A 16,006-nucleotide genomic window follows, 5' to 3' on the forward strand; every position below is an offset into this window, starting at 1 on the left:
ACCAAAAATAACAGGAGAAAAACCAAAAATACAGGGAACAACCAAAAATATGGGAGAAAACCCAAAAATATGGGAGAAAAACCAAAACTATGGAAGAAAAACCAAAAATAAGGGGAAAAGAACCACAAAAAAATATGTGAGAAAAAGCAAAAATATGGGAGGGTAACCAAAGATATGGGAGAAAAACCAAAAATGTGGGAGAAAAACCAAACCCAGCGATTTTCCTGGATTCCACGTCCTTGCTGGAGGTGTTTTTGGGGAGAAAACAGGAAATTTATCTGGGAAAGGCCACTCTTTTTTTTTGAGGTCTTGGACAGGAGGTTCTGCCTTGAAAATGAGAAAAACTGTGAAAAAAATCCCAAAAATTCAGCAATTTTCTTGGATTTTGAGGTGGTGCGTGAGGGGTTTTGGGTAGAAAACTGGAAATTTCACCACATTTCCCAGCTTTGTTCCAGACAGGGATGGAGATTATGGAGAAAAGTGAAAAATAGCGGGAAAAAATTCCCAAATCCCAAGGGTTTCCCTGGGTTCCCTGGTGTTCTTGTTGGATTTTTGAGGAGAAAAGAGGAAACTTCACCAGAAACCCCATTTCCCTGCGTTTTGGGGCGAACTTTATGCCGTAAAACCCGAAACGACCGAAGCCCACGCCGAAGCCGAGCGTTTCCACAGATTTTCGGGGTTTTTTCGGGGGGGAAATCAGAATTCCAGGGATTCACCCCCAGCTGGGGCACGGCGGGAGCTCAGCGAGCTGGCGGCAGCGCTCGAGGCCGGCGCGGATGCCGGTGACGGCGCAGCTCCGCGCCCAGCCGGCGACGGGCACGCGGTGCGGGGGTCCCGAGCGGAACTCCCGCGTCAGCCGGGCCCAGAAGGGGACGCGGATCCGGCGCCGGAGCCCGCGGAGAACCACGGAGCACTCGGAGCGTGCCGGGATCTCCTGTTGGATGCGGTGCACGCGCGACACGAACTCGACGACGCTGGCGCCGCCGACCCACGGCAGGGTGGTGACGTTGCCCAAATCCCAGCCGCCCGGTTCGGTCAGGAGCAGCGGGGCCGCGCGGAGAACGCCGCGGGCGGCCGCCAGCGCCGGCAGCTCGGCGCTCCAGCCGTGCTCCACCTCGGTGGCCTCCTCCAAGGTGACCCACGTGGCGGCCGCCTCGCAGCCGTCGTTCCTGGCCGGCGCCTCGGCCAGCTCCACGTCCTCGGCGCTCTCCTCCACCGCGGTGCCGTTGTAGGTCACCTCGTCGACGGCGACGGCGGCCGGGCCTTGCCGCACCACCAGCACCTCGTACCACTTGTACCAAACCTCCTCACCGTCCACGGCCACGAAGAGCGCCTGCTGCTCCTTGGACGCCTTGCCCAGCCCGTCGGGGCTGCGGCCCACGAAGAGGTCGGTGAGGGGACAGCCCTCAACGGCGCCCGGCGGCGCATCGCCGAAGGACGCGGCCGCCCAGTCGAGCGCCTCGAAGCCGCCGGGGTTGAGCAGGAGCTGGAAGTCGGCGGCGCGGAGCTCGCGCTCGTTCCACGGGAAGGAGCAGAAGGCGCCGCGCGCGGGGTCGAAGGAGCCCAGGTTGCAGCCGCGCTCGCGCGTGGAGCAGACGAACTCGGCGCGGCCGGAGCGGCCGTTGCGGCTGGACACGGCGTCGGGCGGGACGCGGCCGCGGAACGGGACCCAGCGCAGCCAGGAGGAGGCGGCCGTGGAGCGAGGGCGGCGGGGAAGGGGCTGGGGGGGAGCTGGAATGGAGTGGGATGGGATTGGGATGGAAGACTTTTAAAAATAAAAAAAAATAAAATTAAGAATTAAAAATGAAATTTTTAATTTAAGAAAATGAAAACATTAAAAATTGAACCGTTAAAAATTTAAAAACGAAAAATGAACAATTCAAAAATTCATAAAAAATTAGAAAGTTAAAGAATTAAAAATTAAAATTCAAAAAATTAGAAAATAAAAAAAATTAAAGATTAAAAATTTAAAATTAAATTACTTTAAAAATAATAAATTAAAAATCAAGAAATTATCATTTTTAATTCTAAAAATAAAAAATTTAAAGTAGAAAATTAAAAATTAATTATGAAAAAAAATTAAAATTCAAAATTAAAAAATTCAAAATGAAAAAAAAAATTGCAATTTCTGAACACTACAGAAAAAAATTCCCCCTTTTATTTTTTTCCCCCCCCAAACTGATCAAAACCCCCCAAATTTCCCCCAGGGGACCCAGCCCTACCTGCAGCGGCGCCATCGCTCCGGAGGCTGCGGAAAAATCCCGAATTTTCCTCCCAAATCCCATCCCCCGCCCCAGGCCCCGTCCCGGGGCTCCCCAAAACCAAAACCCCAAATTTTGGGGCTCCCCCAATTCCCAGCTCCAATTTCGAGGTTCCCACCCAAAAATCTGAATTTTGGTGCTCTCCTAGATCCCAATTTTGGGCTTTCCCCTCCTCAAATTCACACTTTGGGATTCCCACGCTCCAATTTTGGGGCCCCTTTTCCCAAAATCCACATTTTTGGGTCCCCCCCTTCAAATTTTGGGTTTCCCCTTCCCAAAATCCACATTTTTGGGTCTCTTCTTCCCCAAATCCCCATTTTTGGTTCCTCCCTCCCTTTAAATTTTGGGGTTTTCCCCTCCCCAAATTCACTTTTTTGGGGTTCTCTGCCTCTGAATTTTGGGGTTCCCCAAGCTCAAAACTCCAAATTTTGGGGCTCCCCCAAATCCCAGCTCCAATTTTTGCTTTCCCACCCCCAAAATCTGAATTTTGGACGATCCCAGATCCAAATTTTGGGGCTCCCCCCAATTCCTAGCTCAAATTTTTGGATTCCCACCCCCAAAATCTGAATTTTGGATGCTCCCAGCTCCAAATTTTGGGGTTTTCATTCCCAAAATCCCCATTTTTGGGTCCCTTCTTCCCAAAATCCCCATTTTTTGTTCTTCCCTGGCTCCAAATTTTGGGGTTCCCCAAGCTCAAAACTCCAAATTTTGGGGCTCCCCCCAATTCCCAGCTCCAATTTTGGGGTTCCTATCCCCAAAATCTGAATTTTGGACGCTCCCAGATCCAAATTTTGGGGTTTCCCCTCCCCAGATTCCCACTTTGGTTCTCCCTGGGTCTGAATTTTGGGGTTCCCCACTTCCAAATTTTGGGGCTCCCCCCAATTCCCAGCTCCAATTTTGGGGTTCCTATCCCCAAAATCTGAATTTTGGACGCTCCCAGATCCAAATTTTGGGGTTTCCCCTCCCCAGATTCACACTTTGGTTCTCCCTGGGTCTGAATTTTGGGGTTCCCCACTTCCAAATTTTGGGGCTCCCCCAAATCCCAGCTCCAATTTTCGGATTCCCACCCCCAAAATCTGAATTTTGGGTCTCTCCCGGATCCAAATTTTGGCTTTCCCCTCCCCAAATTCACATTTTGGGGCTCCCTGGATCCAAATGTTGGGGTTCCCCAATCCCAAAACTCCAAATTTTGGGGCTCCCCCCAATTCCTAGCTCAAATTTTTGGATTCCCACCCCCAAAATCTGAATTTTGGATGCTCCCAGCTCCAAATTTTGGGGTTTTCATTCCCAAAATCCCCATTTTTGGGTCCCTTCTTCCCAAAATCCCCATTTTTTGTTCTTCCCTGGCTCCAAATTTTGGGGTTCCCCAAGCTCAAAACTCCAAATTTTGGGGCTCCCCCAACTCCCAGCTCCAATTTTCGGATTCCCACCCAAAATCTGAATTTTGGGGCTCTCCCAGCTCCAAATTTTGGGGTTTTCCCCTCCAAAATTCCCCATTTTTGGGGCTCCCCTTCCCCAAATCCGCAATTGGGGCTCCCCAAACTCGGAATTTTGGGGTCCCCCCTCACCTGCGCTGCCGTTCCCAGGAAATTCTCTTTTTTAAGGGGTTTCTCAGCTGATTTTGGTGCTTTTTGTGCGATTTCAGCCCCAAAAACCTCCCAGGAAAAACGTCAAAAATGCAAAAAAAAAAAGCCCAGAAAACAAAAGAGCCCCAAAAAAAGGGAAGTGGGATTTTTTTTTGGGGGGGGGTTTCCACTTTTTGGGGAATTTTCACTTCTCTTTTCAGAGTGTTTTTTAAAATCCAAGCCTTGAAAAGGTCAAAAAAATGGTGCTAAAAAATCAGCGATTTTTGGGGGGAAATTCAGGAATTTCTGCTTTTCTCAGGGTGAGGGTTTAAAAAAATCTGTTTCTTTTTTTTAAAAAAAAAAATGACCAAAAATGAGCCAAAACACCCCAAAATCACTGAGAGACACTGAAATATCCCCCAAAATTCTTCAAAATGAACCAAAACACCACAAAATGAACCCAAAATCGCCCCAGAGACCCCAAAATTCAGCCCAGGAGATTCGGAAAATCCCAAATTTTGGGGATTTCTCACTCCAAAATTCAAATTTCGGGGTTTCCCCCACAAAAATGAACCCACAAAATGAACCCAAAATCCCCAAAATGAACCCAAAACCCCCCAAAATGAACCCAAAACCCCCAAAATTATCCCAAAATTCTCCAAAATTAACCCAAAACCCCACAAAACAAACCCAAAATCCCCAAAATGAACCCGAAATTCTTCAAAATGACCCCAAACTCCACAAAATGACCCCAAACCCCACAAAATGAACCCAAAATCGCCCCAAAAACCCCAAAATTCAGCCCAGGAGATTCGGAAAATCCCAAATTTTGGGGTTTGTCCCACTCAAAAATTCAAATTTTGGGGTTTCCCCCCCGAAAATGAACCCACAAAATGAACACAAAACCTTCAAAAGTAACCAAAACTCCACAAAACAAACCCAAAATCACCCAAATTATCCCAAAATTCTCCAAAATTAACCCAAAACCCCACAAAACAAACCCAAAATCCCCAAAATGAACCCGAAATTCTTCAAAATGACCCCAAACTCCACAAAATGACCCCAAACCCCACAAAATGAACCCAAAATCGCCCCAAAAACCCCAAAATTCAGCCCAGGAGATTCGGAAAATCCCAAATTTTGGGGTTTGTCCACTCAAAAATTCAAATTTCGGGGTTTCCCCCCCAAAAAATGAACCCACAAAATGAACACAAAACCTTCAAAAGTAACCAAAACTCCACAAAACAAACCCAAAATCACCCAAATTATCCCAAAATTCCCCAAAATGAACCCAAAATCGCCCCTGAGACCCTAAAATTCAGCCCAGGAGATTCGGAAAATCCCAAATTTTGGGGTTTGTCCCACTCAAAAATTCAAATTTTGGGGTTCCCCCCCCCCAAAAAATGAACCCACAAAATGAACAAAAAACCTTCAAAATTAACCAAAACCCTACAAAATTAACCCAAAATCCCCAAAATTATCCCAAAACCCCATAAAATGAACCCAAAACCCCACAAAACAAACCAAAATACCCAAAAATGAACCCAAAATCCTTTAAAATGACCCCAAACTCCACAAAATGAACCAAAAATCGCCCCAGAGACCCCAAAATTCAGCCCAGGAAATTCGGAAAATCCCAAATTTTGGGGTTTGTCCACTCAAAAATTCAAATTTCGGGGTTTCCCCCCCAAAAAATGAACCCACAAAATGAACACAAAACCTTCAAAAGTAACCAAAACTCCACAAAACAAACCCAAAATCACCCAAATTATCCCAAAATTCCCCAAAATGAACCCAAAATCGCCCCTGAGACCCTAAAATTCAGCCCAGGAGATTCGGAAAATCCCAAATTTTGGGGTTTGTCCACTCAAAAATTCAAATTTCGGGGTTTCCCCCCCAAAAAATGAACCCACAAAATGAACACAAAACCTTCAAAAGTAACCAAAACTCCACAAAACAAACCCAAAATCACCCAAATTATCCCAAAATTCCCCAAAATGAACCCAAAATCGCCCCTGAGACCCTAAAATTCAGCCCAGGAGATTCGGAAAATCCCAAATTTTGGGGTTTGTCCCACTCAAAAATTCAAATTTTGGGGTTCCCCCCCCCCAAAAAATGAACCCACAAAATGAACACAAAACCTGCAAAATTAACCAAAACCCCCAAAATTATCCCAAAATTCTCCAAAATGAACCCACAGCCCCACAAAACAAACCCAAAATCCTTTAAAATGATCCCAAAACTCCATAAAATGAAACCAAAACCGCACAAAACAAACCCAAAATCCCCAAAACAAACCCAAAATTCTCCAAAATGACCCCAAACCCCACAAAATGAACCCAAAATCGCCCCAGAGACCCCAAAATTCAGCCCAGGAGATTCGGAAAATCTCAAATTTTGGGGTTCCCCCCACCCAAAGACCCCCAAAGACCCCAAATCCCCCAACCCCCCCCCCCAAACTGGGAAGGAGCCGGAGCCGCCGCAGGTGCCAGGAAACTTTATTGGGGGAGGGGGACCCCAAAAATGGGGAGAGAAACCCCAAAAATGGGAGAAAGACCCGAAAAAGGGGGAGAAGACCCCAAAAAAGGGGAATTCACCCCAAAGTAGTGTCAGCGTGCCAAAAAAAGGGAAAAGACCCCAAAAAGGGGGGGAGACCCCGAGGGGGTCAAAAAGCTCCAAAAAAGGGGGAATCCCCAAAAAGGGGAAATCCCAAAAAGGAGAAATCCCAAAAAAATGGGGAATCCCAAAAAAAGGGAAAATCCTGCCCAGGATGGCCAAAAATCCCCGAAAAAAAAATCTTAAATAAAGAAGGAAAATCCTAAATAAAGAGGGAAAATCCCAAAAAATGGGAAATCCCAAATAAAGGAGGGAAATCCCATTGGGGTGTGGTCAGAATCCCGAAATCAGTCGAAAATCCCCCCAAAAAATTGAAATAAAGGGGCAAAATCCCCGCTCTGGGATGGCCAAAAATCCCAAAAAAAAATCAGGAAAAAATCCGAAAAAATCCCCCAAAAATTCCAAAAAAGTCCCAAAAAGGGGGGAAAACCTTAAATAAAGGGGGTCAGACTTTGGGGGCTCCCAGGAGTGGGGAAGAGATGGAAAATCCCCCCAAAAAATCGGAATAAAGGGGCAAAATCCCCGCTCTGGGATGGCCAAAAATCCGAAAAAAAAATCAAAAAAATCCCAAAAAATTCCCAAAAAATTCCCAAAAATTCTGAAAGTCCCAGAAGTGCCAAGGTCCCGGGAGGCCCCGGGCTCAGTCCCTGCGCAGGTTCTTCAGCCTCTCCTCCAGGTCGGCGTCGGCGTCGGCCAACGCGGCCGCGGCCGCCTCGGCGCCCCCGCGCCCCTCCCCCGCCGAGCGGAGAGCACGGTGCTCCCACCGGAGTCACCCAGATCCCACCCGGAGTCACCAGATCCCACCCGGAGTAACCCAAATCCCGCCCGGAGTCACCCAGATCCCACCTGGAGTCACCCAAATCCCACCCAGAGTAACCCAAATCCCACCCGGAGTAACCCCAAAAATCCCATCCAGAGTAACCCTAATCCCACCCCGAGTAACCCAAATCCCACCCGGAGTAACCCCAAAAATCCCATCCGGAGTAACCCAAATCCCACCCAGATAAATCCTGCCCAGATTAACCCAAAAAAATCCCACAAAGATTATCCCAAATCCCATCCAGATTAACCCCAAAATCCTGCCCAGATTAACCCAAAAAATCCCACAAAGATTATCCCAAATCCCACCCAGATTAACCCAAAAATCCTGCCCAGATTAACCCAAACCCCAAAACAATCCCACCCAGATTAATCAAAAAATCCCAAAGAGTACCCCAAAATCCCACCCAGATTATCCCAAATCCCATTAGCCCCCAAAAATCCCACCCAGATTAACAAAAAATCCCATTATCCCAAAATCCCACCCAGTTTACCCCAAAATCTTCCACAAATCCCCCCCAAATCCTCCCAAATACCCCAATATCCCCCAAAACTGTCCCAAAATCCTCCCAGATCCCCCCAAAATCCTCCCAAAATCCCCCAATATTCCCCCCAAATCCACCCAGACTCCCAAAAATCCCCCCAAAATCCCCCAAAATCCCTCCCAGACTCCCCAAATTCCCCAACCCCCCCCGCCCAATTCCCCCCAGATTCCTCCCAAATCCCCAAAATTCCCCAAATCCCCCAAAATCCCCAAAAATCCCCAAAATCCTCGCTCACTGGCCAGCTCCTCAGTCAGGTTCAGCCCCAGTTCGTCCAGGACCTGGGACACCACAGCGTCACTGGGGAGGACTGGGATGAACTGGGATAGGACACTGGGACACCACAGCGTCACTGCCAGGGAGAGACACAGGGGTGCTGGGGGGAACTGGGACAGACTGGGACAGACTGGGACCCGCTCCATCCCCGTGTCCCCTCCCCTATGCCCCGTGTCCCCAGGTGTCCCTTTGTGTGTCCCCAGGTGTCACCCCCCGTGTCCCCAAGTGTCTCCCCATGTCCCCAGGTGTCCCCAGGTGTCCCCCCGTGTCCCCAGGTGTCCCCAGGTGTCCCCCCGTGTCCCCAGGTGTCCCCAGGTGTCCCCCCGTGTCCCCAGGTGTCCCCAGGTGTCCCCCCGTGTCCCCAGGTGTCCCCAGGTGTGCCCCCGGGTCCCCAGGTGTGCCCCCGTGTCCCCACCTCTCGTCCTCGTCGTCCTCGTCCCCGAGGGCGTCGTCGATGGCGTCGTTCATCAGCTCCTCCTTCATGTCCATCATCTCTGACTGCTTCTGGAACTCCTGCAGGATGCGCTGGATCTGTGGCAGCTTCAGCTGGGGACACAGGGGACATCGGGGACATGGGGGACACAGGGGACAGCAGGGACACACGGGACACAGCCAGCTCCAACTGCTTCTGGAACTCCTGCAGGATGCGCTGGATCTGTGGCAGCTTCAGCTGGGGACACTGGGGACAACGGGGACATTGGGGACACACAGGGCACAGCCAGCTCTCACTGCTTCTGGAATTCCTGCAGGATGCGCTGGATCTGCGGCAGCTTCAGCTGGGGGGACATGAACACTGTGGGGACATTGGGGACAGCAGGGACACTGGGGACAGCGGGGACAATGGGGACACAGGGGACACTGGGGACACACGGGGCACAGCCAGCTCCAGCTGCTTCTGGAACTCCTGCAGGATGCGGCAGCTTCAGCTGGGGACACAGGGGACATTGGGGACAATGGGGACACTGGGGACAGAGGAGACAGCGGGGACACTGGGGACAACGGGGACATTGGGGACACACGGGGCACAGCCAGCTCCCACTGCTTCTGGAACTCCTGCAGGATGTGCTGGATCTGTGGCAGCTTCAGCTGGGGACACAGGGGACATCGGGGACAATGGGGACACAGGGGACACACGGGGCACAGCCAGCTCCAGCTGCTTCTGGAACTCCTGCAGGATGCGGCAGCTTCAGCTGGGGACACAGGGGACATTGGGGACATTGGGGACAGCGGGGACATGAGGGGATATTGGGGACAGCAGGGACATTGAGGACACAGGGGACAGCAGGGACATTGGGGACAGCAGGGACACTGGGGACAGCAGGGGATATTGGGGACAATGGGGACGCTGGGGACAGTGGGGACATTGGGGATCTGTGGGACACAGTGGACAGCAGGGACATTGGGGAGAGCAGGGACATTGGGGACATTTGGGGACATGCCTGGGGATTGGAGGACACTGGGGACAACGACGACAGCAGGGATACTGGGGACAGCAGGGACACTGAGGGCATTGATGACAGCAGGGACAGCAGGGACATTGGGGACACTGGGGACAGCAGGGACAATGAGGGGATGATGGGGACAATGGAGAGACGGAGGGGACACGCAGGGGACAACAGGGTGACCCCAGGGACAGCAGCGTGGCAGTGGGGACAGCCAGGTGACCCCAGCGCCACCATCTGTGCCGGTGGTGTCACCGTGACCCAGGTGACTCCAGGTTACACGGTGACACACAGTGACACAGAGTGACACACAGTGACACACAGTGACACAGTGACACAGTGCCACCCCAGTGACACACAGTGACACACAGTGACACAGTGACACACAGTGACACCCCAGTGACACACAGTGACACACAGTGACACTCACCTGTCGGTTCATGGTGGCCATGGCCCTGGTGACACCCCGCATGGCGCTGGCCATGGCGCTGTGTGACCTCAGGGTCTGCACCCGCAGTGCCACCCCCTGCACGTTGGCTCTCATGGCGATGAACTTGCGCTCGTAGCGCCGCGTGCGCACCAGGTCCTTGGCCAGCGCCCGCACCGCGGCCTGCCGGGGGACAGCAGGGACAGCGTCAGGGACACGGGGACAGGGGACAGCAGGGGACAGCGTCAGCGACACGGGGACAGGGGACAGCATCCTGCCGGGGGACAGCAGGAACAGGGTTAGGGACAGGGACACAGGGGACAGCAAGGACAGGGTTAGGGACATGGGGACAGCGTCCTGGGGACACAGGGGACAGGGACAGGGACACGGGGACAGGGTTAGAGGCACGGTTAGGGACAGGGGACAGCGTCCTGAGGACACAGGGGACAGGGACACGGGGACAGGGACAGAAATGGGGACAGGGGGACAGTGTCAGGGACAGTGGGGACAGGGATGGGGACAGGGACAGGGACAGTGGGGACTGCAGGGAGAGAGTCAGGGACAGAGGGGACAGCATCAGGGGACAGAGAGGGACAGGGGGGACATCGCCAGGGGCAGGCAGGGACAGTGAGGGGACATCACGGGGACAGCGGGGACAAGGAGGGGACACACAAGGGACACCACAGAGACAGCAGCGACAGGCAGGGGACAGGGAGGGGACAGCAGGAAGAGACAGGGGACACGCCATGACCCCCTCAGTGTCCCCTTGTCCCTCCATGTCCCCCACACCCCTCTGTGTCCCTTGTCCCTGATCCCCTCTCCCACCCGCCCACACCTGCCATGTCCCCACTGTCCCCAGTGCCCCCAGTGTCCCCTCAGTGTCCCCATGTCCCCCATTGTCCCCAAGTGTCCCCTCTGACCATCTAGCCCTGCAATGCCCCCAGTGTCCCCATTGTCCCCAGGTGTCCCCTCAGTGTCCCCATGTCCCCCATTGTCCCCAAGTGTCCCCTCTGACCATCTGGCCCTGCCGTGTCCCCACTGTCCCCAATGTCCCCACTGTTCCCAATGTCCCCAATGCCCCCAGTGTCCCCATTGTCCCCAAGTGTCCCCTCTGACCATCTAGCCCTGCAATGCCCCCAGTGTCCCCAGTGTCCCCAGGTGTCCCCTCTGACCATCTGGCCCTGCCGTGTCCCCACTGTCCCCAATGTCCCCACTGTTCCCAATGTCCCCAATGCCCCCAGTGTCCCCAGTGTCCCCAGGTGTCCCCTCAGTGTCCCCATGTCCCCCATTGTCCCCAAGTGTCCCCTCTGACCATCTGGCCCTGCTTCGCCATTTTCTTGATGTCCACGATGATTTTCTTCTCCTGCGCCTCGAGCTTCTGCCGCTCGCGCTCCAGCTCGCGCACGGCGCGGGACAGAGCGCGCTGGTTCTGCCTCAGCAGCTCCTCGGGGGAGCGCCTGCGCCCGAACAGCAGCTCCATGGGACAGGGGACACCTGGGGACATCGGGGACATCGGGGACATCAGTGACAGCAGGGACACACAGGGACACACAGGGACAGAGCGCGCTGGCTCTGCCTCAGCAGCTCCTCGGGGGAGCGGCTGCGCCCGAACAGCAGCTCCCTGGGACAGGGGACACCTTGGGACATCGGGGGCATCAGTGACAGCAGGGACACACAGGGACACACAGGGACAGAGCGCGCTGGCTCTGCCTCAGCAGCTCCTCGGGGGAGCGGCTGCGCCCGAACAGCAGCTCCCTGGGACAGGGGACACCTTGGGACATCGGGGGCATCAGTGACAGCAGGGACACACAGGGACACACAGGGACAGAGCGCGCTGGTTCTGCCTCAGCAGCTCCTCGGGACACTGGGGACACCTGGGGACAAGCTCCATGGGACAGGGGACACCTGGGGACATCGGGGACATCAGTGACAGCAGGGACACACAGGGACACACAGGGACAGCAGGGACAGAGCGCGCTGGTTCTGCCTCAGCAGCTCCTCGGGACACCTGGGGATACCTGGGGACAACAATGGGACACTGGGGACACGGACTTTGGGGAGAGCCGTGGGACATTGGGGACAGCAATGGGACACTGGGGACAGCCATGGGACATTGGGGACACCTGGGGATACCTGGGGACAGCAATGGGACACTGGGGACAGCAATGGGACACTGGGGACACTGATGGGACATTGGGGACAGCAATGGGACATTGGGGACACTGATGGGACACTGGGGACACTGATGGGACATTGGGGACAGCCATGGGACATTGGGGACACTGATGGGACATTGGGGACAGCCGTGGGACATTGGGGACACTGATGGGACATTGGGGACAGCCGTGGGACATTGGGGACAGCCATGGGACACTGGGGACAGCCGTGGGACATGGCCCAGAGTGTGCTGGCTCTGCTGCAGCAGCTCCATGGGACATCAGTGACAGCAGTGGGACACTGGGGACAGTGGGGACATCAGCGGGACACTGCCCAGGGCGCGCTGGCTCTGCCAGAGCAGCTCCAGGGGACAGGGACACCTGGGGACAGCGATGGCACACTGGGGACACTGGGAACGTTGGGGGACACGGCCATGGGGGGACACGGGGTGTGGTGGCACCTGGAGATGGGAGCGGGGGACACCGAGGGGACAAGGGGGTGACACACGGTGACACACGGGGGGACGGGGAAGCGACACAGAGGTGGCACAGGGGGACACGGAGGGGATACATGGGGACCTGAAGGCGACACGGCGGTGGCACAGAGGGACCCGGAGGTGACACGGAGGTGACACACGGTGACACACGGTGGCACACGGTGGCACACGGTGACACGGGGGCACAGGGCGGTGACACACGGTGACACACGGTGACACACGGGGGCACACGGTGGCACACGGGGGCACACGGGGGCACACGGTGACACGGGGGCACAGGGCGGTGACACACGGTGACACACGGTGACACGGTGGCACACGGTGACACGGCGGTGACCGGGCCGGTCCCGCGGCCCCCTCGCCCCTCGGCGCCCCGAACCCGCCCCGGTCCCCTCAGAGCGCCCCCAAGCGGCCCCCGTGCCCCTGCATCCCCCCCGAGCCCCCGAGGTGTCCCCGGGTGTCCCCAAATGTCCCCAAATGTCCCCGAGCGCCCCCGGCCCTCACCCGGCTCCGCACCGGCACTTCCGCAAACAGTGACGTCACCGCGCTTCCGGTCACGCGAAGCCCGGCGGGTTTCGGTCACGTGACTGCGCCTCCTTCAGGGGAGGCGCGAACCATAGAGGAGCGGATTGGGGCGGCCGGAGCGGCCACTTCCGATGGGGGAGCAGCGAGAGGAGCGGCCAGAGCGGCTCCGCCCGGAGGAGCGCCACCTGGTGGCGCGGGGGCGTCGGGAAGAGTGGGGGCGACTGGGAGCGGAAACTGGGAATACTGGGGATACTGGGAGGGGAAACTGGGGATACTGGGGATACTGGGAGGGGAAACTGGGGATACTGGGGATACTGGGAGGGGAAACTGGGGATACTGGGAATGGGACTGGGCCGTACTGGGGATACTGGGAATGGGACTGGGCTGTACTGGGCCATACTGGGAATGGGACTGGGCCGTACTGGGAGCACTGGCAGTGGGACTGGGCCGTACTGGGGATACTGGGAATGGGACTGGGCTGTACTGGGCCATACTGGGAATGGGACTGGGCCGTACTGGGAGCACTGGCAGTGGGACTGGGCCGTACTGGGGATACTGGGAATGGGACTGGGCCGTACTGGGCCATACTGGGAATGGGACTGGGCCGTACTGGGAGCACTGGCAGTGGGACTGGGCCCATCCCAGTTTAACCAGTGACACCCACCCCCTTCCCAGTCCAAACCAGTATAAACCAGTGTAACCAATCCTGCCCCCTCCCAACCCAACCCAACCAGTACAACCAGTGACACCCACTGCATCCCTCCCAGTACAAACCAGTCCACACCAGTCCAGACCGGTCCCTCCCAGTACAAACCAGTACAAACCAGTCCAGCCCACTCCAAACCAGTATAAACCAGTCCAGCCCAGTCTGAACCAGTCCAGACCAGTCCCTCCCAATATAAACCATTCCAAACCAGTCCAAACCAGTATAACCCAGTACAAACCAGTCCCCCCCGCCCCCCCCAGCCCACACCAGTCCAGACCAGTATAAACCAGTAGAGACCAGTCCCTCCCAATCCCTCCCAGTCCAAACCAGTATAAACCAGTCCAAACCAGCCCCCCCGGCCTACACCAGTACAAACCAGTACAAACCAGTATAAACCAGTATAAACCAGTATAAACCAGTCCAAACCAGCCCTCCCGGCCCACAGCAGCCACAGACCAGTATAAACCAGTAGAGACCAGTCCCCCCCGCCCCTCCCAGTACATACGAGTCCAAACCAGTCCACACCAGTATAAACCAGTACAAACCAGTCCAAACCAGTCCCTCCCAGTACAAACCAGTCCAGACCAGTCCAAACCAGTCCCCCCAGTCCCCCCCAGCCCACAGCAGTCCAAACCAGTCCAAACCAGTATAAACCAGTATAAAGCAGCCCCCACCAGCCCAGACCAGCCGGGGGGGATTTTTGGGATTTTTTTTTTATTTTTTGGGGGATTTTGGGGGATTTTCTGGGATTTTTTAACATTTTCGGGGGTTTTTAGGGGGATTTTCTGGGCGTTTTTGGATTTATTTTTAATTTTTGGAGGCTTTTTTGGGATTTTAAAATTTTTTTGGGAGGATTTTCTGGGGTTTTTTTAAATTTTTGGGTCTTTTTGGGGATTTTTTGGATTTTCTAAAATTTTTCTGGGGTTTTTTGGGGGATTTTTAAAAATTTTTTGGGTTTTTTTGGGGGATTAGTTTTTCATTTTTGGGGGTTTTGGGGATTTTTTTGTTAAATTTTGGGTTTCTTCGGGGATTTTCTAGGTCTTTTATTTAATTTTGGGGTTTTTTGGGGATTTTCTGGGGTTTTTTTGCAATTTTTGCGAATTTTTTTGGGTTTTCTGGGGGATTTTCTGGAATTTATTTTGGATTTTGGGGTTTTTTTGGGGGGAATTTTTGGGAGATTTTTTTGTGGATTTTGAGATTTTTTTGGGAAATTTTTGGGGGGAATTTTTTCGGGATTTTGGATTTTTGGGGGGAATTTTTTTTAATTTAGGATTTTTTTTGGGATTTAGGGGTTTTTCGGGGGGATTTTTTCAGGATTTGGGGTTTTTTTGGGGACATTTTTTGGGTTTTTTGGGGGTTCACTCAAGGTCAGAGCCCCCCTCCCCTCAGTCAGCCCAGGGGGTTTTTGGGGGATTTTTTTGTGGTTTTTTGGGGATTTTTGGTGTGGTTTTTTTGGGCTTTTTTGGGGGCTTCTTTTAGGACTTTCTTTTTAGTGTTTTGGGGGTTTTTTCCAGGTTTTTTTGGGTTTTTTGTTTTCAGTTTTTTGGGGTTTTTTTCCATGTTTTATTTGGTTTTTTTCAGGTTTTTGGGGGGTTTTCCAGGATTGTTTTTTTTTTGGGCTTTTTCTGCAGATTTTTTCAGTTTTTCGGGGGTTTTTTGGGCTTTTTCTGCAAGTTTTATTGTGTTTTGTTCAGAGTTTCTTGGGGTTTTTTTTGCAGGCTTTATTGGTTTTTTGGGGCTTTATTTTTTTTTTTTTTGCAGGTTTTATCGGGTTTTTTTGAGTTTTTTCGGAGATTTTTGGGTTTTTTTTTTTGCAGGTATTATCGGGTTTTTTCGGGGCATATTTTGCAGGTTTTATTGGGTTTTTTGGGCTTTTTTTTTTCCGAGTTTTTTGGGGGTTTTCAGCCGACTTTTTGCAGGTTTTTATTGGGATTTTTTCTTTGGGGGGGGGGGTTTAATTGGGGTTTTATCGCAGTTTTTTTGGGGGGGGGTTATTGGGTTTTTTGGGGGGATTTTTATTGGTTTTTTGGGTGTTTTTCATTGTTTTTTTTTTTTCATTATTCCCGAGTTTTTTGGGCGTTTTTGAGCCGATTTTTGCAGGTTTTTATTGGTTTTTTGGGGTTTTTTTATTGGTTTTTTTTTTTTTTTTATTGGGGTTTTTTTTGGTTTTTTTG

At 53.0% G+C, this 16,006-nt stretch overlaps 3 protein-coding genes across 3 annotated transcripts in view; all 3 read right to left on the minus strand.

The window, feature by feature from the left end:
• Nucleotides 1-288: 288 nt before the first annotated feature.
• On the minus strand, nt 289-6,074 carry LOC121338537 (natterin-3-like). Its single transcript, XM_041409627.1, has 4 exons — nt 6,070-6,074; nt 3,830-3,916; nt 2,223-2,248; nt 289-1,731 (listed from the first exon to the last, which is right to left on the minus strand). Exons 1-4 carry the CDS (start codon nt 6,072-6,074, stop codon nt 713-715), a joined length of 1,137 nt encoding a protein of 378 aa, XP_041265561.1. The 3' UTR covers nt 289-712.
• A 234-nt stretch (nt 6,075-6,308) lies between these two features.
• On the minus strand, nt 6,309-13,247 carry CHMP2A (charged multivesicular body protein 2A). The gene is made up of 6 exons (XM_041409623.1): nt 13,106-13,247; nt 11,261-11,442; nt 9,952-10,131; nt 8,495-8,625; nt 8,021-8,103; nt 6,309-7,192 (listed from the first exon to the last, which is right to left on the minus strand). The coding sequence occupies exons 2-6, from the start codon at nt 11,426-11,428 to the stop codon at nt 7,083-7,085; spliced, it is 672 nt and encodes a 223-aa protein (XP_041265557.1). The 5' UTR covers nt 11,429-11,442; nt 13,106-13,247; the 3' UTR covers nt 6,309-7,082.
• Nucleotides 13,156-16,006, minus strand: part of UBE2M (ubiquitin conjugating enzyme E2 M) — a 16,681-nt gene continuing 13,830 nt past the window's right edge. The window contains exon 7 of the mRNA XM_041409628.1: nt 13,156-13,378. Within this exon, the coding sequence (XP_041265562.1) occupies nt 13,156-13,378 (223 nt within the window). The remainder of the gene's footprint in view (nt 13,379-16,006) is intronic.

Source organism: Onychostruthus taczanowskii, unplaced genomic scaffold (genome assembly GCF_017590055.1).
Source record: "Onychostruthus taczanowskii isolate IOZ18803 unplaced genomic scaffold, ASM1759005v1 scaffold301, whole genome shotgun sequence".
Taxonomy (NCBI): Eukaryota; Metazoa; Chordata; class Aves; order Passeriformes; family Passeridae; genus Onychostruthus; species Onychostruthus taczanowskii.

Excerpts from the sequence above, each read along its gene's own strand:
- LOC121338537 (XM_041409627.1), bottom strand. Across the intron at positions 2,249-3,829 it reads TCCTGGGAACGGCAGCGCAG|CCTCCGGAGCGATGGCGCCG; the intron begins GTGAGGGGGGAC and ends ATTTTTCCGCAG. Across the intron at positions 1,732-2,222 it reads GAGCGATGGCGCCGCTGCAG|CTCCCCCCCAGCCCCTTCCC; the intron begins GTAGGGCTGGGT and ends ACTCCATTCCAG.
- CHMP2A (XM_041409623.1), bottom strand. The coding sequence starts at position 11,428 with ATGGAGCTGCTGTTCGGGCGCAGGCGCTCCCCCGAGGAGCTGCTGAGG. Across the intron at positions 10,132-11,260 it reads TGGCGAAGCAGGGCCAGATG|GCCGCGGTGCGGGCGCTGGC; the intron begins GTCAGAGGGGAC and ends GTCCCCCGGCAG. Across the intron at positions 7,193-8,020 it reads TGAGCGAGGATTTTGGGGAT|CTCTCCGCTCGGCGGGGGAG; the intron begins TTTTGGGGATTT and ends GGGAGCACCGTG.